At 43.8% G+C, this 23,269-nt stretch overlaps 3 protein-coding genes across 5 annotated transcripts in view; 1 reads left to right on the plus strand and 2 right to left on the minus strand.

Annotated features, from left to right (window-relative positions):
* Positions 1 to 273: 273 nt before the first annotated feature.
* LOC6595928 (death-associated inhibitor of apoptosis 1) lies at positions 274 to 15,158 on the minus strand. 2 transcript variants are annotated; one of them, XM_002020942.2, is made up of 2 exons: positions 15,138 to 15,158; positions 274 to 1,786 (listed from the first exon to the last, which is right to left on the minus strand). In XM_002020942.2, exon 2 carries the CDS (start codon positions 1,665 to 1,667, stop codon positions 348 to 350), a length of 1,320 nt encoding a protein of 439 aa, XP_002020978.2. In that variant the 5' UTR covers positions 1,668 to 1,786; positions 15,138 to 15,158; the 3' UTR covers positions 274 to 347. The 2 variants fall into 2 exon arrangements, with proteins under 2 accessions (XP_002020978.2, XP_026845748.1); XM_026989947.1 differs by lacking the exon at positions 15,138 to 15,158 and adding an exon at positions 8,066 to 8,327.
* On the minus strand, positions 10,649 to 17,269 carry LOC113566047. Its single transcript, XM_026989948.1, has 2 exons — positions 16,793 to 17,269; positions 10,649 to 11,205 (listed from the first exon to the last, which is right to left on the minus strand). Exons 1-2 carry the CDS (start codon positions 17,126 to 17,128, stop codon positions 11,095 to 11,097), a joined length of 447 nt encoding a protein of 148 aa, XP_026845749.1. The 5' UTR covers positions 17,129 to 17,269; the 3' UTR covers positions 10,649 to 11,094.
* A 792-nt stretch (positions 17,270 to 18,061) lies between these two features.
* LOC6595926 (protein phosphatase 1 regulatory subunit 12A) overlaps positions 18,062 to 23,269 on the plus strand; it is a 32,722-nt gene continuing 27,514 nt past the window's right edge. For both annotated transcript variants that reach the window (XM_026989950.1, XM_026989949.1), the window contains exons 1-2: positions 18,062 to 18,198; positions 18,742 to 19,578. In XM_026989950.1, coding sequence (XP_026845751.1) covers positions 19,324 to 19,578 — 255 coding nt within the window. In that variant the 5' untranslated portion in view covers positions 18,062 to 18,198; positions 18,742 to 19,323. The remainder of the gene's footprint in view (positions 18,199 to 18,741; positions 19,579 to 23,269) is intronic.

Below are 23,269 nucleotides of genomic sequence, written 5' to 3' on the forward strand. Positions count from 1 at the left end.
GGTTGCTTTGCCAATCACTCAATCACCCATCCACCCAACCATCCATCCACCTGTAGTGTGTGGGTAAGCAAGTACAAACAACAGGTTGTTTTTTCATATGTTAGTTTTATTATAAATACGTAGTAGTGCATACGTAGATATATTGGCTGCACTCTTATATATTATTATGTCCACATGCAGTGGATTTAGAGGAGCATTTCGAGTCCTAATCAAAATTGTATCTTTATCTGTAGCGATGGCAACGGCCAGCTGAAGGGAAGCCCCTCCAGCTGGCCGTTGCAACCGTTTATTGGGCCTTAATTTGCTACAATTTTGATTAATACTTGAGATCCGCCTAATGGTAGTACTTAAGAAAAATATACACGCATCACATCGGAGAAGGGCTTCCGGCATAACGGGCACTTGGTCACGGACGAGGCGCACTTGGCGCAGGCCACCACATGGCCGCAGGGTAAAAACGCCGTGTTGTATTCTGCGGCATAACAGATCTTGCAGAGCTTCTCCTCGGGAATGACCGGCGAGCCGTTGGGCGCCGGTGGGGGACCTCCAGCCGTGCCGGGAATGGCCCCTGTTGCCGTGGTGGTACTGGCGCTCGACACGATCTTCTCGTATATGCAAGTGGCCGCCGATGGGCCCACATCGCCAAAAGGGGCCCCGACTGTCGCCGTCGCGGCTGGTGTCGTTGTAGTGGAGGAAGCTGCAGCTGGCGTCTCGTCTGCGCTTGTGCTGCTCTCTTCTTTCTCTGCGACTGGCTCCGGCTTGGCAGCCACAGTGTCGATGTATCGCTGCCCCTTCATCAGTTTGACGAAGCGGCACTGGCTCAGCCAGAGAGCGTGCTGCTCCCAGGGCTCGTCGTTGTCGTCCCAGTCCTTGAGACCACCGCCGCAGCTGAAGCAGCGGACGCGGTCGCCGACGCCCGTGTAGAAGAAACCCGCCTCGGCGAGCTGCATTGGCTTCTGCTTCAGGTTGCGCGGCCACTCCTCGAAGCTGCGCAGGCGCGTCGACTCCACAGCGTACTCGGGGTGCTCGGGAAAATAATTTCCGCTGGCTACCTGCCGACACGACTCCGGATGGACATCCCCGTTGGCCTGGGTGGCCGCCGTCGAGGTGGCAATGGAGCTCATCAGCGGGGATACGGCGGTATTCGTGGCGATGGACTGGGCAATGTGCGACATGGGTATGCGGCCCTCGGCATAGGCGCTCTCGCGAAGCTCGACCGTCGAGTCGTTGGCGCCGCAAATGTCGTAGCTGATGGGGGGCAGGATGCGGTCGAGGGCCTCGCTGTTCAGCGGCACATTGTTGGTGGTGCGACGGCGCAGGAGCGGACAGTTGGGCGACCAGCGCAGGTGCTCAGGTACAGGTTGATCATCGAGATCCCAGCGCCCGATCTCCACCTCGCAGAAATAGCACTTGACCTTATCGTTATCGTTCGTATAGAACATGCCCGTTCGGGCCAACTGATGCTTGTCGAGCCACGCCAGAGGCCAATTGGCGAAGGTTTTCAGGCGCGCTTCCTCCCGATTGTACTCGTTCATGATGTTGTAGATGTTGTTCTTGAACAGCTGCGTAGCATTCGTATTGTTGTCCACCTGGTCGAGAACCGCTGTCAACTCGAGTGCAGCAGTCGGTCCATACATGTACCTCGGATTGGTTAATACATTTGCCATGTTGCTCTCTGTTTGCTGTTGCTCTTATCTACTCTGGATTGTTGTTGTTCTTGTTGTTGTTGTGGGTGGAACAGATCCGTTGTTTCTCCTTCAATTACTCCCCTCTGCTGTGCTCGAAACTGTAATGAAAAAACGTACAAGAATGTCGGTTAATATATATATTTTTTGCTATCGTCTAAATAAAGCCACCTTTCCTCTCCACTTGAGCCCCCCGTGGTCCGTGGTCCGCGCTGCTTGTGCACCCAATCGGCGCCCCTACCAAGATACTACACACATTTGCAATAAACCGAAAAAATTCCTTTTTTTTTGCCGCAAAAACCATTTTGATGTCGCGTACATTTTATCATTTTATACAGCTCAAAAACCGTTTTATCAACCTTATCACTTGATTAATTTATACCTTTCCAGAATAAATCGTCTATATGTATATAGTTTTGAACACACTCGACCGACCGACAGACAGACAGACAGACAGACAGAAGACACTGGAGTCCGCGAGCCTTGTGTGTATATGGAAAACTGAAAAACTGAAAGCTGAAACGCAGTTCAAGAAACTGGAGATGGATGCAGCATCAACGAACCTTAAGAGCCCTTAAGGGCAGGCCACCGGACGACACAGTAGTCGTCTCGCTCGCACGCACGCACGCACGCCACTGTTTAGCGCCGTCCGAAGGGTGGTTTTCCCTTTTGGGTAGGAAAAATCGCGACAAAAAATACGTCGAGGCATGGAGTACGCAACGTTACAACCGCCCGTGACAGCACTGCGCCGAAGCGATCACAGTCGGACGGACTGAATGGGTGGGCGGTTTAAAAGGGTGGCAGTGGCAATGGCGCCTAGAAGCTGCGCGACAGCACGCTCAGTGGCTGACTCACTCGAACGTACTTCAGTTGATACATGAGGTATATATACTGGTTAATTTCGACAACAAGTTGTTTACAAAGGCGGCACGGCACACGACAACGCAGCATAGGCGGATATGGTAATCGAGAGATAGCAGCCCACACAGATTTGTAATATGTATCGTAACCACAGTAAGAATCGTGGCAATTATAGTAATAGCAGGAAGACTATACTATCTCAGATCTGCCAGCAAATACAGTGATGGCTCCCTTATCGGAATTGAGTAAGAGAATGAAATCTATCGGAGTACTACTATATGCACATACATACATATGTACATACATGTGCATAATCTTATCAATAAGTAAAAAACGTTCCACTACGAATGGGAAAGGGCAACCCCATACCATGGATCGACCATTAGCTGCTGCCGGAGGAAGGCCTGCTGCAAACTTTTTTAAGCCGCAATGTTTGGTGGTCTTTAAAGAGATTGTAAAGCCGTTTTTCGACATTTACACTCGGTACGAGTGCTTCGGCTTGGGGCATGGCACGAATGCGCTCCGTTCAAAGTCCAAATTTCAGCCACAAACCAGCCAAACCCGCCAAACAATTGTGCATCGTGGGGCACCCAGGGGGTGGTGGTGGTCGTGGTGGTCGTGGTGGTGCCATGCACTGCAGGCCTCTCTGACTGTGAGAAAGTTTTAATGGAATGCAGTCAAACCACTGTGGAGACGGCGCACTCTGCGGTAGAGAGGCGTGAAGTGGAGTGGGGTTTTGGGGGGGCTGGCATGGGGCTTGCCAGCATAAAGCGCAGCATAAGCCAGAGCAGCGGCCAGGCCAGTGAGTGCAAGCGAGACAGCACTGTGGTGTGCAGACGAAAGAAACCATCAATGGGAAAAACAACTAACAACGAGAACACACACACACACACACTCACATGAACTAAAAGAGAGAGGAAGAGAGAGAGCGAAAGAGAGATGGAGATGGAGAGCAGAGGGCGAAAAACAAATGCAATTGTAAATGTAGAAATGCTGGTGACTTCTTGAGGCCTCAGTTGAGGGGGAAATGGTGGAGTGGTGGAGTGGTGGACGGAGAGAGCTGGGAAGCTGGAGGCTACTGGACTGGTGGGCTGCTCTGTAGAGGCTCCAGAGATTGCACACTGCATTGTTCAAGTGGAGCAACAAAAGATGGAGAGCTTGAGATGCAGTTGCTGCTGTCGCTGTCGCTGTCTCTGTCTCTGTCTCTGTGTCTGTGCCTGTGTCTGTGCCTGTGTCTGTTCAATTACAAACCGTACATATTTGCAAAGACGAGGCAAAGTGCGGTACAAAGTACAGGCCGTATTGCAATTACAGCTGCCTCTCTCTCGCCTTTCTCGCCGTTCGATGTTATTTGTTATTGTGGAATGCCAGACCCAGACCCCAGACCCCAACCCCCAACCCCCACCCCTCCCCCTTATTAACAATTGTAATTTAAACGCTCTTTGGAATTTCTCGCTTCTCTTTTTGCTTTTTTTATTTTTCCAGGAAATTCAGGCAAAAGTTGAAATCAGTGTTGCCGTAGCCCGGGAATTTGCATTCATTTAATACATACATCTGTATGTATGGGCACACACTTACCAGGGCGGGCGTGAAAATACAGGGCTGGAGCAGCGAACTTTTGCAACTACGAGTGTTTTGGATTTGAAACTGTTTTTGAAACCAATCCAAACCGAACGAACACGAACCAGCTACAAGTCAAGATCGAGACACATGGACCCGTGGAGCGCCTTCTCCCAGCACCAACCGAATGCACACTGACACAAGGCCTCCCTGGGCGCATGAATGGCATGGGAACAGAAAATCTCAGCCAAGAAATACCAAAGTGGAAAGACACAACACAACAACATAGGAAAATCATAATCAAAGGCCAGGCCAGCCCAGGAGGCAAGGCAACAAACAGAGGAATAAAAGAGCTCAAAAGACAAGATCTACGAGGAGGAGAGAGGAGGGAGGAGGGAGGGGGAGGAGGAGGAAGGAGGAGGAGAGACCCAAACCTAAAACGAGGCGGCAGCCCCGCAATGGAATGGAATGCAGTCGTGCAACTTTTCTACAAACTCCGCCGCATAAAAACGCTAAAGTTGGAGCTGCTTTTCGAGTTTTCTGATTGGAATAAACCAAAGCCAGTCTCTGTCTCTACCTCCGTCTCAGTCCAAGCTCTGGGCCTGGCTGGGCCTGGGTGATTGGAGTTTTTACTTGTTCTCGTTCTCCCTGTTGTTGTAAGTGAAGGTAACCGCAGAGGCTCAACCATGGAAAAGGTTGTGTGTTGTGTTGTGTTGTGTCTCTCTCTGTGTATGTACCATGGGAGCCCCTGAGCCAAAGCCGATACTGTGGGAAACTATTATAAACACTTTACCATTCTTTTTGTTGTTGTCTTCGAGATTGGAATGCGGTGATACCAGATACGACAACAACAACATGAGACGGAACAGAGCAGGACAGATATACATATACATATACATATACATATGTATATATGTATGGCCAGAGAGACAGAAAGAAGATACCAGAGACCCATGCATGAATCGTCATCGTGCTCGAATCTCATGAAGAGAGAGAGAGGGAAGAGACCATCAACAAAAAAAATAAAGCAGGAGGAGGGAGGCTACCTTCTTGGGTCGAATCTTTAGATACCCTTCCAGATCCATCCCTTTCTATAAAGCCGATCGTCCTACTATGTCTGCTGTAGGACTTGCCTATATCGACTAGGGTGTTCATGTTGATCAAGAATATTAATACTTTAAGAGACCAGAATCAGACATATTTCCTTCCCTAAGTGGCATGCATCTAGTCAGTATAATAATACTCTCTCGCAGAGCATCACAAGGCATCAACAAACATACACGACACACAAAGAACATTCTTGCATGATCTCCCTCTCTCTCTCTCTCTATCTCCACCTTCTTCTTATGCGAGTTCGAGCGCGAGTGCGTGTTTGTGTGTGTGTTTGTGTTTGTGTGTATGCTGTGGCCTTCCAAGAAATGCAGAACCACACAAAACGACCGCCGACGTCGCCAACGATGTCGATAAAACATGGGATGCTGGGCTCTGGAGCTCATGATTCGCTTCTCTTTCCAACAAAGGGCAATATTGTAATCATAATAAATGCGCCTGAGCCGCTGCTGCAGAATGCATTAAGAGCGGCCTCATGCCGTCCCTGTCTGTCTGACGGTCTACCCTATTGAACATTGATCGATTGTCCAAAAACTAACGGCGGCTCAGTTCAAAGACCTCCCCGCCCGCCCGCCACCGCCAACCGTGCCGGCGGTGTAATAGGGAATGGGAATTGGAAAAGCCAGCCAAAGAAAGAAAACCCAAAGTCAAGTCGTGCTCGCCTTTATCATGGCAGCATCGCATCGCATCGCATCTCTTCCCTTACATCCAATCTATGAGACTTGGTATGTGGGTACGCTCTCATGGAAATTCCCGAGAGCGCATTAAATGCGCCTCGTTAGTGGAAATAATGGTTGAAAGGTCGTTTTTCACGCCGGACGAGACGAGACGAGACGAGAGGGGGCGAGACAAGGCAAGGCGAGGCTCAAAGGCCGGCAAGAGATGATTCAGCTGGAGAGCTCAGAAAATTCCGGGAATTCCAGAATGTAATTTTCTTCATCTTATGCTGCCTCCCCCCCCCCCCCCCCCCCCCTTTCGCCTGTGTCCCTTTCAAGGGCCGCCCTGGTCCATTCCCATTCATGCTGATTGCCGTCGCGTCTGCTGGCGATAACAAATGAAAATAGGATGAAAGACAATACTTGTATCCCATTGTGTTCTGTTCTATTTCGGGAAAATTCAACTCCCACCATTTCCCCTACACGTGAGAGCTGTTGATTAAGCACGTCGCGTCGTTTTATTGGTGAAAAGCGTGGAAAATCCACTCCATATTCGTTCTTTCTTCAGTGCAGTGTGGGAGTAAGAATTACAGGGACCACCACCAGCGTTGTGTAGGTGTATTGTGGGATTAGGTGTGGGTGTGGGCACGGGTGCGGCGACAGACTGCAATGGAGACTGGCAATAATGGAAAAAGTTGCATCTCGACGAATCGCGACGTTGGCAGCGCAAAATATTGAGCTCGGCTCGGGCAAAGCTCAAGCTGAGGCGACTGACTTTCTCTTTGTTGTGTATTGTTGCCTTCTCAGAAATGAACGCAAAAGTTCAAAGCAATGAAGCATAAAAGGCACAGCAAAAAGCATAGTGAACATTGGCAACAATGCACAACAATTTTGAGCTGGGCTGGAAGGACAGAAAGCAAACGGAACGGCAGAGGCACGGCACGGTCTTTGACCATGGTTTATGGATGGACTAGGGCTGCTCTTCTGCTTCTGTTTCTGCAGAGCGGAGCACGCATGAGTGCACCACTTCCGTTCAGAGCGGATGTGCCAGACAAAGAAGGTAATGCTTTGCTGGTGAGTGACAGAGAGGAGAAGAGCGGATAAGAGTGGAGTGGCGCAGGGCTGGGCTCGGATTATGTGACATGAGCGTGTGTGTGTGTGCGTAAAAGGAAGTGCATTACACATAGTGTATCGTGTATCGTAAAAAGTAAAGTGTGTACCCAGCAAGCGACGAGTCATACAACATCTGCTTCTTGGTGTACGATGATGCCATGATGATACTATTAGAAACAAACAATTCCAATTAACTTGGAACGGAAACGGGAGAGAAGTTCTCTGCGGACTCGTGTGTCATAGCCTGACCTTCTAGTCTGTTAAATTTGAGAGCAAACTGGTATATTATTTTGCATGGCTGTAGTCATCGTTTAATTATATAGACGAAACCGCCTATTGCGTATTCCAAAATTCGGATGAATACAAAATTGGTGCCATTGTGCCCGACAACAGCCATCAGACAATTGAGAATGTTGTTTTTAAACGAAGACTGAGGGGGGTTGCGAGGTTGTATAAAAAAATAGGGTTACCATATGGTTACCAGCCTAAAAATGCCGTGCAAACAGTCGTGTGTCACATTTTGTTGTGATGTTTACATTTTCACAATCAGAAAAATTGGCAACGCCCTGACGGTAAACAGAAATGGGTAATTTTGTAAACAATTTGCAGTAAAACAACATTGCAAGCATTTAGCAACTCTACGGTCGCCATCTTTTTATGAAACATTCGCTGCTGGTTGTGTTGTGTACGAGCGAACGGACACACAAAAACATATGCACAAAAACCACCCGACAAAAATTAAGCAAACGTTTTCGCCACATATGACTAACGATTTGAGCTGATGTTTTTGCTTATTAATTTACACTGCTTTTTAGCTATATTTACTCATCACTAAATGCATTTACATATTCGACCTTTTCTTAACCACACCAAATCACATTCGACAATTTTGTCAAATGCACAACAGTTGTACGATAGCCGTGTGCTGGTGTGCGAGTTGTGGTTTTTTTTCTCGGGCATGTTAGTGAACGTAAAAGCAAATACACGAAAATGTGTTTCAGCTTTTGGTCGTCTGATGTCAGAGCATTTTTGGGGTTAAATTCGGTTAAAATACACTAAATATACACAACTGCAGCTCACCTTGACAATTTTTCTCTTATATTGAAAAACTCAAGTTCCCCTAGTGATTTCCCTTTTGCTGTGAGATTCGGTGTCACAGAAAAAAGCATATACAGTGCTGTTTTCACAGTTATATTGATTTTCTCGTGAGCTAAATGATCGGAAAATAAAACGAACACTTTGACACGTACACGCTCTTTTCTTTTACAAGTTCCGTTTTTGTCAACAATTTCAATGCCAACTATCACAATGGAGTCCGAGAAATACTTTAGTTTTTGTACTTATTATTTGTTATTCTATGATTAAATGCAGAAGTTTATATCAACATCGAAGTGCCGCGGTGAGAATATCCATGTTTATCATTCGAGTAATTTTTTCCGAATGACAGCACCGAGTCGAGCCGAGCCGAGACGAGCGTGTTTTTGCGTTTCGCCGTCGAGTAAAAGCGAGACGACACAACTAACCGCACAGGGTAGATTTCTAAGAAGGTATGGTATGCATCAGAGTGAGCATAAGAGAGAATTAAACCATACCTTGATGTTGGTGTTTATTTACCCATTCTGCGCTTTAGAACAGCTGCAAATTGGGAAAACCTTTATAAAATAAACCCCAACTTAATGCAAGAATACAATTAATTTATTTATGGTCTGCATTTGGACATTCTCTTCGCATTCGGCATATTCGTCAAAACAACATATGGAAACTTCCACTCCACCCTCGAATGACTGGCCATGACGATGAACTGCATCCATAATCGTGTTGGCGCAGGCTCGTACAACCCTCTACTACGGCTAGTATTAGTACGCAAGATGTACCGTACAACCGCCAGGACCAGCACTACGGTTATCCTTTTCCCACTAGCCAGAGCCCATTGGAACCTCCAGGATCATTGATTTTTTCGAGCTTCTGCCAGGGCATGCGCCGGGAACGGCTGTTGGCCGCGGCGCGTGTCAATGCACCATCGCTGCTGCAGTCACCCGGCCCTGCCCACAAACAATTCCTCCGGCACCTTCCAGAGGCAGACGCTCGCTCCTCTGCCTGGGCGGAACGGGATCGGGATGGAGAGGCGAGTGCGTCGACAGCAGCTGCGGTTTTTTGTGTATGCGCCTTTTTCACTCCGACCCTCACCTTTCCTCTGGCACTCTGTCTCTTTCTCTGCCTCGCTATCTCGCTTTAGCCTGTCTGGTCTTTTGTTGTTTCATTCGACAGCTGAAAATTCAGGGCAGTCTCTTATCACAACAGTATCTTTAAGCCAGGATGGACCTAAAACTCCAAATGGAAAATTCTACAGAATTCTAGAAATTGTTACCAGCTACAAGACTCGAGAACCTTCCTCGGGGTAGCTTAAAAATCTATTAATTAGCTCTATATTTGCTCTATTTCTTACCTCATTAAGTCATTCTGGGTAAATATTCAAAAAATCTGATCCCAAAACTGATACAGGCCACCGCTTATCACCACGAACATTCTGGGGTTAATGAAGTGGGACATAAAAAGTTATAGAAGATCGATTTGACTACCCCCCGAACCAAAAGCAGAATCACTCTTTTTATTTTTTATTTACTATTTACTATTAAAAATCAGTTTTACTTAAACTATGTTCTAATATCTATGATATCCAACGATGATATCTATGATATTATTTATATTTACAATGGATTAATACTTTTTTTAAGAGTTTAATAGTTAGATTTATATATAAATTTTGATGAGATGATATCAAGAAAATTTGGAGACGTTTAAGTCTACGTGGGATTTAAGGGTGATTCAGCTGCATTGTGCCTATATCAGTCAATGGTTAATTTTATCCCCAGTTTTGGGGATGTAAAGATCTCTTTCAATCATTGTGGTCCGAACTATCTATGGTCCGAGGAATTATCATTGTCTTGTACAACAAGACTTTGCAACGTAGGAGATGTTTACTTTTTGAGTTTTTAAGTTTATTTTGGCATTTGTAACTGGCATAACTGTTCTGATGTGTGGTCCCTAGTGAAGTGAAAACAGAGGTAGCAGTGGAATAATATTGCCGTTGAAGGTTAAGTTTGGTAGGTGTTTACTTCTTAAATTGAAATATACGTTTACTGATTCGCTTTCGTTTATTTTTTTGCCCATGTCCGTGGAAACTCGAGGTCAAGTTTGAGTTGCTCAGCAACGACTTTTTAGCAGGATGATGAGAGCATGGCAGTATTATAAACGAAAGTAGCGACCAGGAAGTTACCTGGGTTGTCATGGAAATAGGGTATGCAAAATTGGACCAAGAGCGCTGTCTTGTGCGTTTTTATACCAGAAATCGCGTGTAATCATTGTAACAATAAAAGTTCTTTCACTCAGGAATGATTTGATGACCGAATACCGGGGGACTGGTAAGAGGATCTTTGGTTTGTATAAAAGGTCCTTGTGCCAGACTTTGTCGAAAGTTTGTTTCACATCGAGAAACACCCCTGAACAATATTACTTGGTTTCATATGCGTTGGGAATGAGATGAAAAGCTCTGTGAACTTGCTCCGGAGTCCCATGCTGTCTCCTTAACCAAAATTGATGCTGTGCAGCTTTCCGCCACCATTCTGCTCAAGAATATTCTTTCAAATGTCTTTGAGAGAACTGGCAGGGCTGCCGCTGGCTTGCCTGGCTTTAAAATCATCACAATCAGGCCATTGAGTGGGTAAGTGACCGATGCAAGGAATGGCCTAAAAGTTGCCTACTGAAACGAGAAACATAATTCCCTTGCCTGCAAGCAGTCTAGCAATGCGATTATCAATTAAGTGGTGCCCAGGAGATATTTTTTTGACAAGGACTTTAACTTCCGCTTGGACTTCAGCGGGAGAAACTGGCTTGGCTGGTAATGACATCTTTAAGGGCGCTTCTAATTACCAGGAGACTGCTAGCGTGTGATCTTGAGGTGCGACATCGGCTTGCAAACTCTTCTGCTTTTTCAGAGTCTGGTTCGACCCACGATCCGTTGTCACTCGTTACTGGAGAGCTGCACAGTGGGTGCCTCTTGATGAATTTCCAGAGATTAACTTGTCCACTTTCGAATGAATCGGCTCTTTTTAGCGTTTCTTAGCCTTCTCTTGATACGCAAAGGTTTTCGATGGGAGGATTAGGTGATGCAACAGGTCGGGTCGAGTGCACCTCGGATGCGCGTGTGTCTGCGAATAGAGCTGTTTTCGAGATAAGACTGTTAAGATTGCGTATAGCTGAATCAGTGTCTTCTGGCACAGTACTCCGCACTCAGAGCAGCTCTCAAAACTACATGTATTTTCCTTTAGCTGATACGCATGTTTCTACTTTCCAGCTGCCCCTTAGTACATATTGAAAGATTAGAACAAATAATATTATTCAAATGGGAATAGGTTCCGCTGATATTGTTTGGTCTCTCCCACCATTGATCTTTGTTCCTATACTTCAATACTGATAAAAGTATCGTCTGTATGTGGGTACGGCAAACCATAAAACAATATTCCTTTCTATCGCATATACCCTGCAAAATCTTGTATACTTTTGGGTTGTCGACTTGAAGAGTTCAGTCTTGTTGATAACATAATAAATAAATGAGCCTAGCCAGATTTTTATTCCGTTGGCGAATAATAAATAAAGATTAGATAAATAAAAATTTTCTGAGATACTGCATTGAAGTTTTACGTTCTCATATATGAGATGGTATTCAATTTCATTCTGATAATCTCACCTTGTAGATTGATCGATTTATATACATAATAAATTTTCTTTGTTTCTTATTAAGGGTAATTTTAACTGCCCATACACAAAAGATTCTACTAAATATTGTGTTTAATCAAAGGTGTTGCTCTTTGCTATTTTTAATTAAAAATCCATGGCATGTCACAGTGGCTATATCTGGCGCGCTGACGGCTTGCAGTAATTAATTTCAAAGGAAATACCAGCACGTTTATCAGTGGGACTTGGGCAGATACAATAAGATTGCCCGGTTGAATCATGTATGGAAATCGGAATGGTGACAGCATGCGACATTCGCATAGTGAACCTAGCAACGCAACCGAACCGCAGACGCGATGAACTTTTATGATTTTATAAATAAATGATGCTAAATTTACCGAGAAGATGTCGCGACGCATTTCAAAAATCTGCCCGTCTAGACGACTTTGACAGGTCTCCTCTGGAGGAGAGAGACCAAGTCGAATACGGAGTCCACAGTTCAACCGAAATCCGGCGGAGATGCAAATTTTATTTGTGGATGGCAAAATGCAGTTTTTCTTCGGCTGTTTTTCATTTTCAGTTGCAAAAGATCATTTTGCTGACCACACACACACACACACACACACACAGACAGGCGTGAGTCTTGAGCTACTCAACCAAACCACCAACCCCAACCCCCACCCCCACCCACACCCCCACCCGAGAACGCAGTTGTTGGACAAGTTTCAGTTGTAAATCCCTGGCTCAAGCCAAACGGCCTTGCAAGGCCTTTTAAAGTTGTTGCACTCGCCTTGTTCTTGTTGTTGCTGTTGCTGTTGCTGTTGCTGTTGCTGCAAGTGTTTATTGTAAGAATACACACCCATACATATTTGAGTACTGCATGACCGATGCAGAGAGTACTAAAACTATGATAAAACGTTGTTACGACGCAGAGAAAACCGCCACGAGATTAAGGAAGATTATGCTTTTTTCAATAAATGTTTAATATTCCCATGGATCTGATCGATACACATACTATTCCTCATTGTATCAGTCTATGGAATCTACGGCCTGTGGATCTATTGCACAGGCAGTACAGGTACAAGAGTGTACAAACTTCGACATTAAAGATTGCTCACCAGGGCAGTGTTTGTATATATAATTTTCTCGATTGTTTGTTGCTAAGTTTGTGGTTTTTAATTGACAGCCGAATGCAGAGAGTCATAACCGGTTTGCTTTTGCTATATTTTTGCATTCTACTCTTGTGCACAGTGATCGGCAATTGGCAAAAAGGTGTCATAACAACAAGTTGGGCACGACTCCGATTCTCGATTAGATTGCCTATTACGACATCTGCGCTGCCCCTGCTCCAGCTTCTGCACCGCTGAGTGCGCATACCTGCCTTAATCAGGGCTAAGAAGTGAATAGCATAGGAAATTGCCGTCGTGTGCCGGCAGCTGCAAGCCAATCCAAAGCGATCTGATACCCGAAAAACAGGGCCAACATCTGCCGAGGCCGGCAGCCCCTTGTCTGTGTTCTTATTGTGTCCGCTTTCAGTGAAAGGATCTCGCGGCACATGACGTTGCCAGCTGGCAGCTGCCACTTCCACTGCCACTGCTCGGGACAGAAGATCCTTTGTCGTAGACTTGAGGCCACCGACAGGCGACGAGGGATGCACTAAACACGTCCCAATACAGGCACGAACGATCCACGAAGGTGTGGATCCTGTGGATCTGCCTGGAGCACTCATCAAGTGATCTCTTCTGCCAACAGATTAAAAACAACATCTTTTGAGTGATATTTTGAGTGAGCATAGCAGCCTGATTGGAGAATATCTGACTCGCTCTCTCCCAGTGTGGCTTAGCAGTAGTGTTGTGTTGCTCATGAGTGAGTGAACAAAAAAGAGTTGTTCACTTAAGTGAGCAACTGAACACGTTCCTTCCAAGCTGTTCTTTTTTGTTCACTTGTTCTTTTTTGCTCACTTGTTCTTTGTTGTTCACTTGTTCATTTTTGCTCACTTGTTCTCTACTCACTTTTTGCGCAATTTTGCTCCTCAAAGGGCATTTTGCGTTCTGGCAGCTGTTGCTCATATTTGCTTTTACTTCACACTTTTTGTACTACCGGCAAAACTGTTTATTCTTTTGAAATTCGAAATAGTTCGAAGTATATTCGATACTTCGAAAGTATAGTGAAATTTGGAATCATTGCAATTTTTTTTTTTTAGTTTCAAATGTTTGATTAAATGTTTGAAATTTAACCTATTTTATTTGTGTCAAAATCTGTGGTGCTTAGTGATCTGTGCGTGAACAGTGAGCAATGAGCAACTGAGCAACACTTACTAAAAAAGAACAAAATGAGTAATGTTTACCCAACACTACTTAGCAGTTAAGTATATTCTCCCCTATTTTGAAGATTGTGGGCGTATGTTCCTGGTACATATAATAGTATGACTAGACGAAAGCGACCACTCATTGATAAAACGAATGTCATGAAAAATTCGTAGTAAAACATAATGACACATTTTATTATTTAGTAACGGCAACACAAGTGTTTTCGGTTCTTTCTATTCTGTTTTTGAGCCGGCATCACAGTCGAAACGAAATGTGCTTTTGTGTATTTTTGCAACTGATGACAAAATGACACGTTTTAAAACACTTGATGTATTGCAGATAAGACAATTAAACTGGAAAGCCCACGTATTTATATTTGCATTACAATTTGAGAGCTACACCCTCTCTATGAAATGTACCCTGCATTGCAGTTCCATTCCACAAAAGTGGGTTTACTTTTCGAAACTAAAATAGGAGTGAGGTAAGCAGCTGATTATATAGTCGAAAAGCAATCAATCTTTGAAACCTACGCATCAGGCTGTAAATGGAAATGGCATTGAGCGGTAATTAAAAATAGGAAAATTCTAGTGAAGCAAGTTCTGGGCGTGGGTGTATGGGGAATGGGTGGAGTGGGTGGCCGGGTAGTGTTTTCTGGTTGGTTTCGTCATGAATGAAATGCGCTGCAACGTCAGCATAATGGGGAAATATAAAAGCACGGAAAAACAATCTGAATTGTGTGGTAATCTCCTAGGAGTACATGAGTTAGAGCAGGATGGCTATATATACAGATATAGTGTATCCATAGGGGAGGGAGCATTCGAGATTGCACACGATTTCGAAATGCCTGGAAAATTCTAGAGGGAAAATAAGTGGAGTGGAGTGGAGTGGAGTATGCATGCCATGAATGAAGAGAGTCGTTCAAAGTGGAGCCGGGTGTGGGGGAGGGAGACAGACAGAGGACTTTGGAACACCCTAACCCCGGGAGCATCGGAAAAGGTCCTGTGTGTGTGAATGACCCGTTCCCCAGGAAGTGCAACAGTCTATAGTCCCTATGCATCATAATTTCTTATACATATGTACATAGGTATTTATTCGACTTTTAGACTCACCAAAGACATTTTCAATGATTAATCCCAATAAAAAATATCATTGAAAATAATTATTTGAGTTTCTCGCACATGTAATTTTTGGTTATTTTTTTTGTAATAATAATAGAAGAGTAATAGAGGCGGTTCCACAATGCTCTACTTTAGAAAAAAAAAAATAATAAAGTAGATAAGATAGTTTGCACTGCACTTTAAAAAATGTTTGTTTTTGTAGAGGAACGGAACGTTTCCTAGTACCGACCGGTAGGTTGGGTTGTCACGCTGCGACTACGGCAGCAAAACTATATTCTATAGCCCCCGTCTAACCCACTTTCCCATAGGTATGTACATACATATGCACATATTTGTTATTTTTTCATTTGTTTTTTGTTTTGCTTTGCTTTCTAGCTTTTCGTACACAGGCATCGGTGCGGGACGAATAGTGTTGCGCGCCAAAGCACTGCGCAATTTTTTCGGGGGGTGGGTTCTAATAGAGAGCACTCGCAACACACGACTCTCTCTTTCTCTTTCTCTCTCATATTATCTATCTCTTTCAACTCTGTGAGGGGTGGTCGCACAAAACGAATTTTTGGCAGTTATGTATATAAAACTGCAATTTGCGGAGAATCTCACGAAAATCCGTTACAAAACTTTCAAATTATATTCCTGCATCCCTGGCAACAGAGCTGCCAGATGTCATACATATACACTGTATGTACACACTATTGGTGGCAACTTTCGTATTAATTTAATTTTTTTTATATTTATTTTTGACATTATTATTATCTTCAAAATAAAAATAAAGCACAAGATTTGTTTCTTTAACGTAAAAGAATGCAATGTAATTTTCACGATTTTGAAAAACAAGCATCTCGTAAAGTTTCCGTTACAAACACCGATCGATACTTTTGTACGATATTTTCAAATATATTTTCAGATAAAGTGGTAATAGGCTAGGGACGCTGGAAGGACTACAAGAAGAAATAGGTCAAGTAGTATATATGTATATATTTATGCATATGTAATATATACCTCTATATCTATACATCTACAAATAAAGTATGAATAAAAATATAAAATTTGGTCTTTTTCTAAAGTCTTTTTTTAAAATTTTTCCGCCTTTTGTACTTCTATCGACCAATTTAAAAACTCCATTTCTATTTTAAGAAACTTGCAGAAAATTTTAAATTGGAACAGGATATGCGGGTGTGACCACCCGGCTTGTAATTTGTAATCCACATGCCACTTGCTAGATTGTTATTATAGTACCAATAGTACTAACGAACATGACTATTTCTTAGACTTGGATAATTCAAAATTATTCCGCCTATCGCAAAAAAGTATCGATTTTGATATCACCCTAGACAGTGCTGCCCATTACGCTTTTTTCCCGTCAGATCTGGCTCTTTTTGAAGACCAAATGCGGGAATAATTTGTGAATTGCGGGAGGCGGGAATTCTGGATTTTTTATAAATGTTTTGGCTTTTTTCAGCTTTCGTGATGTTGCCACCGGTTACATAAAAAGGGAGAAAATGTGGCCGGTTCTTAATTATTTGTTAACGATATTTGCCAATACGACTATTTTACCAGATAATTTATAAATTCTAAAACAGGTTGACTTTTCTCCGTCAACAAAATCTTGTGCGCTAAGAAAATTAAATTACAAAATTTTGGATTACCTTAAAGTTGAAAAGATTCAGAAATTGAATGCAAATCATCGAGATCCCAGCGCCCGATCTCCACCTCGCAGAAATAGCACGTGACCTTATCGTTATCGTTCGTATAGAACATGCCGTTCGGGCCAACTGATGCTTGTCGAGCCACGCCAGAGGCCAATTGGCGAAGGTTTTCAGGCGCGCTTCCTTCCGATTGTACTCGTTCATGATGTTGTAGATGTTGTTCTTGAACAGCTGCGTAGCATTCGTATTGTTGTCCACCTGGTCGAGAACCGCTGTCAACTCGAGTGCAGAAGTCGGTCCAGACAAGTACCTCGGATTGGTAAATACCTTTGCCATGTTGCTCTCTGTTTGCTGTTGCTCTTATCTACTCCGGAGTGTTGTTGTTGTTGTTGTGGGTGGAACAGATCCTTTGTTTCTCCTTCAATTACTCCCCTCTGTTATGCTCGAAACTGTAATGAAAGTGCGTACAAGAATCACGAAAAATATATGTGTATATTTTTGTATGTGTGTTAAGATAAAAAGCTATCAGCTAGTACGTTAATATTAAATTAACGAATAAGGGTATATACGTGTTTTAGTCAAAATACAATAAATGCGAGCTGAGAGCTCTACTATCAAAAACGACGAATATTTATAATATATCTTGAATTCGTCAGTATATTTATGGTATATTTTTAAAATGTGACGGTATATTTTGGTATATTTCAGCGGAGAAAATCAGCTGATTTTTTTACATTTCCTCGATTTCAGCTGAGAAAATCAGAAATATACCAAAATATCACTATCGATAAGTCCGATATCAACTGGTCACCTTCTTGCGTGTACAAAAATTCATTACAATCATGGTGTTTTTAATACTTTTCGAAATTTGTTTATGTCAAAATTTAACCGACGGTATATTTACGGTATATCGATATATATTGAAATATTTGATCGATTTCATCAATCTAATAAATTTCTTTTCAACGTTATATAGAAATCCAATAAAAGAGAGTGTTTAAATTAAGCCAGCCAATTAGAAAATAGATTCATTAATCGGATAAAACTATGTGAGCTTGGCTAAATGTTCTATATAGCTGAGAATATTCCTCGGAAGATCAAAAACGAGGAATATGTAAAATAAAACTTGAATTCGTCAGTATATTTACAGTATATTTTTTAAATGAGAATATTTCTGAGGGTCGGACGGTATATTTTATCGATAAGTCCGCGGTCACACTGATTACAATTTTTTCTGCCGTGCCGTTTTTTTCGTGCGGACTAATTTGTCGAGCGAAAATATGCAAAATAAAGTGAAATACTTGTGCAGCGCACGAATGAAGCGCGCAAGCATAGCGCCCGCTAGCCAATAAGCCCGACCGACCATATAAGCCACCTCAAAGGGATCCGCCGCAAACAGGGGAAAGGTGCGTGCCCTGCGTTTCTCGATTTTTTTTTTGGTGTGTGAAAAGTTTCTACTGCAATCCATTTTTCTCTACGTGCGTACGTGTTTGTGTGTGTGTGTGTGTGTGTCAGTGACTGAGTGAGTGAGTGCTGTTGTGCGGTGGAATGGGGAGCTGTAAAAATGCCTTTACATAATTACACACAAAACGAAGAGTTTTTTTTCCGTGCTGTGCAACTAAAAATTATATACATTTTAAAGACAAATTTGCGTGCGTGAAAAAAAGAGCGGCTTCCATCTTTCGTTCTATTTACCCGCGACGTCAGCGTCGCGGCTGTTGAATTTATGTCAAATTGGTAACACACTCACACAGCCATGCTGAAAATACGGCAGTGTTGCATGCAGGCCCTATCCATGTGCACGTGTGTGTGTGTGTGTGTGTAGTTAAGCGAGTGTGAGAGCGGGAGAGAGCGCCCTGCGAATGATAAACAAAGTGAAAAAAGGAGGCAAAAACGTTTTTTTTTTGTTCATATTCAATTCTCACTCTCTTCTTGTATGTCTTTTGCAGAATTAGAATGGCAAGATAGTGTGTTTTAAAGCAAATTCCACAAAAAGGTGCGTGATAAATGCAACAAACTGTAAGCCAGAGCGAGCGAACAGGCAACTACAACTGCATATGTGTGTCGTCGTCGTGTGTGTGAGAGAACGCGCGTAAGTGTGTGGTAGAGAGAGAGAGAGAGAGAGCGAGTGTGTGTGCCGTGGAGTGGGAAAGAAGCACGATAAAACGAAACGCCAAGAAGTTTGCCATCATCTCTCTCTCCATTCGCTGATAAAGCAGAGAGCAAATACACGCACGCACACACACACACACATAGTGATACACGAATCGAGTGGAAAATAGAAAAACAATAATCAGCAAAAGAGGAGCGGAAAGAAACAGTAAAGTGTAAAGATCGAAAATCGAAAGTGTCAAGCATTTTTCCTATAAATAGTGCACAAAAAAAAAAAAAAATACTCAAATTACTAGTGAAAACTAAGTACTAAAAAAACCGCAAGTAACCATCAATACACCGAATAATCCCTAGTGGAACACGTCTCGGAGTCCGCCCGACACAGCCAACCAGCCAGCCAGCCAACCCCCAGCCGCATCATGTCCACCCTGGACGCGCGCAACAACTCGGCCATGATGAAGCGGGCCGAGCAGCTGAAGCGCTGGGAGGAGTCGGACACCAACCGGGCCGCGCCCACGCCCCGCCACGAGCACGGGCGCCGCATCAAATTCAGCTCCGGCTGTGTCTTCCTTGCCGCCTGCCTCTCCGGCGACAAGGATGAAGTGATCCAGCTGCTCGACCAGGGCGCCGACATCAATACTGCCAATGTGGACGGCCTAACGGCCTTGCATCAGGTGCGTCCTTATCCCCCATTGAATCCCTAAATTACATCAGACGCCTGCAATTGCCTGCATCACGCGATCACCACCCGATGGGGGTGTGAGGGGTGCGGGGGCGTGGCTGCAGGGTGCTGGCATTTCGAAACTTTTGCGTCCAACTGCGCCTCTGACGTTGCACAGTGGGCGGTGTTGCCTGACCCGGTGGTTAAATTGTTGCAAGGCGAAATATTTGTATTTGTATTGCCAGGGCTTAGCATATGGCTATACCTATGGTTTTATTTATAGCCGATTAACTAATATTGAGCGGTATTTAAGGGAAATCTTTCCAAGGTCACAAATCCCGATTAATTCTTAAGCGCTTCCCATACAGCTTTGCCCCACTGTGCCGTGCCATTCTCTAGTTGTAGTTATTGTTGCGTATTTCGTGCTCTCTCTGCGGTTTCAACACCGCCACACAGCCACACAGCCGCCGCAACAACCACTAAAACATTAACCAATACAACAAATACATAAATTCCTAATGCAAGCCGACGATTTACAAGTCGAATGAATACCCAAAAAACCCCAACAGCAACAGCAACAGCAGCAAACGGCACGGGCCACGGGCCACGGGCAACGGGCCACGGGCAACGGGCATTAAATAAGAAAATACTCAAAATGTTCTATTTTTAAATCGCAAGAAAATATACAATACCTCTTTCTGGCATCGCACCGGATCGCACAACACACATGAAAGCGAGTTTAAATATTGAAAGGAAAAACAAAAATTATTTTTCGCAAAATCATTTCCACATATTCGCTCATTTGTCTGGCGATTTGTTCTTGGCCAGAACAACAAAAAAATACCAAAGAAAATGAATACTGAAATAATGAATTAAGAATGCAAGTTATACCGAAACCCTTTGATATTTCCGTTTGATCGAGTGCTCATCTCTTCTGTTTAAAGCCAGTTTCTGTATAATCTGTTATACTTTTGCCTTAAAAAACTACTGGAAAATCAATAATATTGATAGAGGCCATGTTTCATTGGGATCTTTTCGAGGACTACAGGACAGAATTGCAGAGCGAATGGAATATCTCTGTAAACAAATCCATTTACCATCAGAAGATGATGATATTTCTCTTTCTATATCGCTTGGATTCCCCAGCTTATATATGTATTTCCTTTTCGAAAGAAATACCATCATTAAAAGCTTAACCAAAGCTGACTCTCGAGATCTGCTGTTTGTCATCTTGCATGATTATCCCGCTTTCCCGCTTGTCCGTCCACTCGCATTTAGCACTCACTGTCTGCTCCAATTCTGTGGATAATTGATTTTAATTATGCTGCGACTCCAAGTGCCAGTGCCAGCAGAGCCCGTGGCAGTGCCTGTCTCCCGCGAGAGTCAGTCGTAGATTTTCACCGTTTAACCGCGACGGCGCACTTGTTAACCAGATGCTAATTTCCACACACACACACACACACACACACAATGGGGGGGGGTTCACTGTAATTACAACTAAAAAATGATAATACTAGCAATTGGCGGCGCAGGAGGTGGAGGGCACGAGGGAGGGAGATTAGAACAGTGAAACGTTTTGAATTACCTGCTGGCTTCTCCAGTTGTGGGTTTTGAAAAAAACCGCAAAACAGAAACAGAATTTCACGATTGCATTTATTATAATAATTATCCCATCATTTGTAAGTCCCCCTCTCTCTCTCTCTCTCCACTCAATCCCTCCCTCCTTGACTTCCTTTTGAAGGGCCTTTTGCCTTTGGGACTTCATTCATTCATTCATTCATTCATTCATAAGCTTTGACAGGCAAACAGCCACCACCTCCGAGAGCGCCACACACCTGGCACCTGCACCACATTTTCAATGGCAGGCGCTGGCCGACACGAGCTGCAGGTGGAGCTGCGTGGTGTGTGGCACAGTGGTACTCAAACATTTGTTTCAAAGCCCAATTATCAGACTTCTTCTCCATCTCGATCTGAATAAAGAACATAATTGTCTCTCTCGCACTCCCGGATGAGCTTTTTCTCCCCCTTTAATCCTATCCGAACCGTTTTAATGAAATTCCTTTCAGTTTTCGATTAGAGTCGACTTTGAAATACCTCAAACCGAAACCCATCGCAGGCGCGTATATTGGCCGAGAGATATTCACTCGGATACTTCCATTAAATGGTCTCGTATTTTCTCGATGTATCCGTGAAATGGGTACCACTGTGCACGGGTCTTGCACCTTGGACCATGTCTAAACGATGATGACCGATGGAAGGAAAGATATAGGCAATGGAGGAGGGAGGCGGAACAGTGACCGTCGGCCGTGTTTTTGGTTGGCCTACAAAACGCCGCTACGCTATCGAAAAGAAATGGCCATAAAATTACACATGTTTATGAGTGTTCAGATATATACGTATATATATAAGGATAGTTCAAGGATAATTCGAGGTTTCTTTTGCGTGAATTTCTCTCGATTTTCATGGTCTAAAATTATAATTAGAAATATATTTTGGAAATACGGTGGGGACACCGCAACAGACTATATATTCAGTGTGGAAAGAGCCGATACGTAGGAGTCCAGCTATACAGCTATAGCTGTATGAATCATGGACCCATTTCCAGCTGTGGCACATTCTTTGAGAATCGAATCGAATCGAATCGCCTTAAGGTTTTCCTTTGCCACTAAACCTGCCATTTGAAATGTGTTTAATTATCTCGTGCATTTCAGCCAATTAGCAATTGATTCTACTGGTTTCTACAGTCCACAGAGAGGAGGGGAGGGGAAGGGGGAAGGGGAAGGAGCGCATAAATTAAGAAATTATTCTGTCAAGATACCTCTCAAATTGAGCCATAGATTTCAGGCAGCCAAATGAATGCATAATAATCATAACAATCGTTGATCCGTTGACATGACGATCGTGATCTGTGCATCGATGACCAGATCGAGATCTGGAGATCCTGTGCCGGCTAGAGGGGGTTGGCGGGGGGGTGGGGCGGGAAAAGCTGCGTGAAAAAAAAACTAAAAATAATATATATTTCCAAGATAGATGTTTGAGGTTTTTGGTTTGGGGTTGATTTTTATGCGGTTTATTGTGTCTGTCGGCGGCTAACGCGCTTTATTGACGTGTTTTCTAACCTTGGCCCGGTTCTCTCGGACAGACGGATGGACGGACGGACGGACGAACGCTTCTGATGGGACGGACAGCTGTGGAAACGCACTGTTCAAACGGAGATAGCTACAGATACAGATACAGATACAGATAGAGATACACATGAAATATCCTCTCAAGAATTAACAGCGCAACGCGTGTGTATATAGAGTGGAAGATGATAGTTTTAGTTTTGTATTTCTGTATCTCTGTATCTGTATCTGTATCTGTATGGCTGCTTCGTTTTGTATCTTATGGATTTGTATATAAATGGTTGTAGCGGTCGGTCGGGGTCCGGCTACACTTGATTTGATTTATTTCTCGTTTCGTGTTTTACACCCAAAATAACAAACGATTCTAGAATGCCTGCCTGCCTGCCTGCCTGAATGCCTGAATGCCTGAATGCCTAAATGCTGGCTAAAAATCTTTGCGAATGATCAAAAATGATGCAAACAACAAAAAAAAAAAAGATACAATTTTTGATGTGATGTCCGCAGTGCCTGCTCTCGGGGATTGCCTGTCTATCTCGGTGTATCTGTATCTTGTACTGTTTGCATTGCATAATACCATTT

Source organism: Drosophila persimilis, unplaced genomic scaffold (assembly GCF_003286085.1).
Source record: "Drosophila persimilis strain 14011-0111.01,24,50 unplaced genomic scaffold, DperRS2 tig00000431-arrow-pilon, whole genome shotgun sequence".
Taxonomy (NCBI): Eukaryota; Metazoa; Arthropoda; class Insecta; order Diptera; family Drosophilidae; genus Drosophila; species Drosophila persimilis.

Excerpts from the sequence above, each read along its gene's own strand:
- LOC6595928 (XM_002020942.2), bottom strand. The coding sequence starts at position 1,667 with ATGGCAAATGTATTAACCAATCCGAGGTACATGTATGGACCGACTGCT.
- LOC113566047 (XM_026989948.1), bottom strand. The coding sequence starts at position 17,128 with ATGGCAAAGGTATTTACCAATCCGAGGTACTTGTCTGGACCGACTTCT. Across the intron at positions 11,206-16,792 it reads TGAATCTTTTCAACTTTAAG|CTCTATTCGCAGACACACGC; the intron begins GTAATCCAAAAT and ends TCTCGAAAACAG.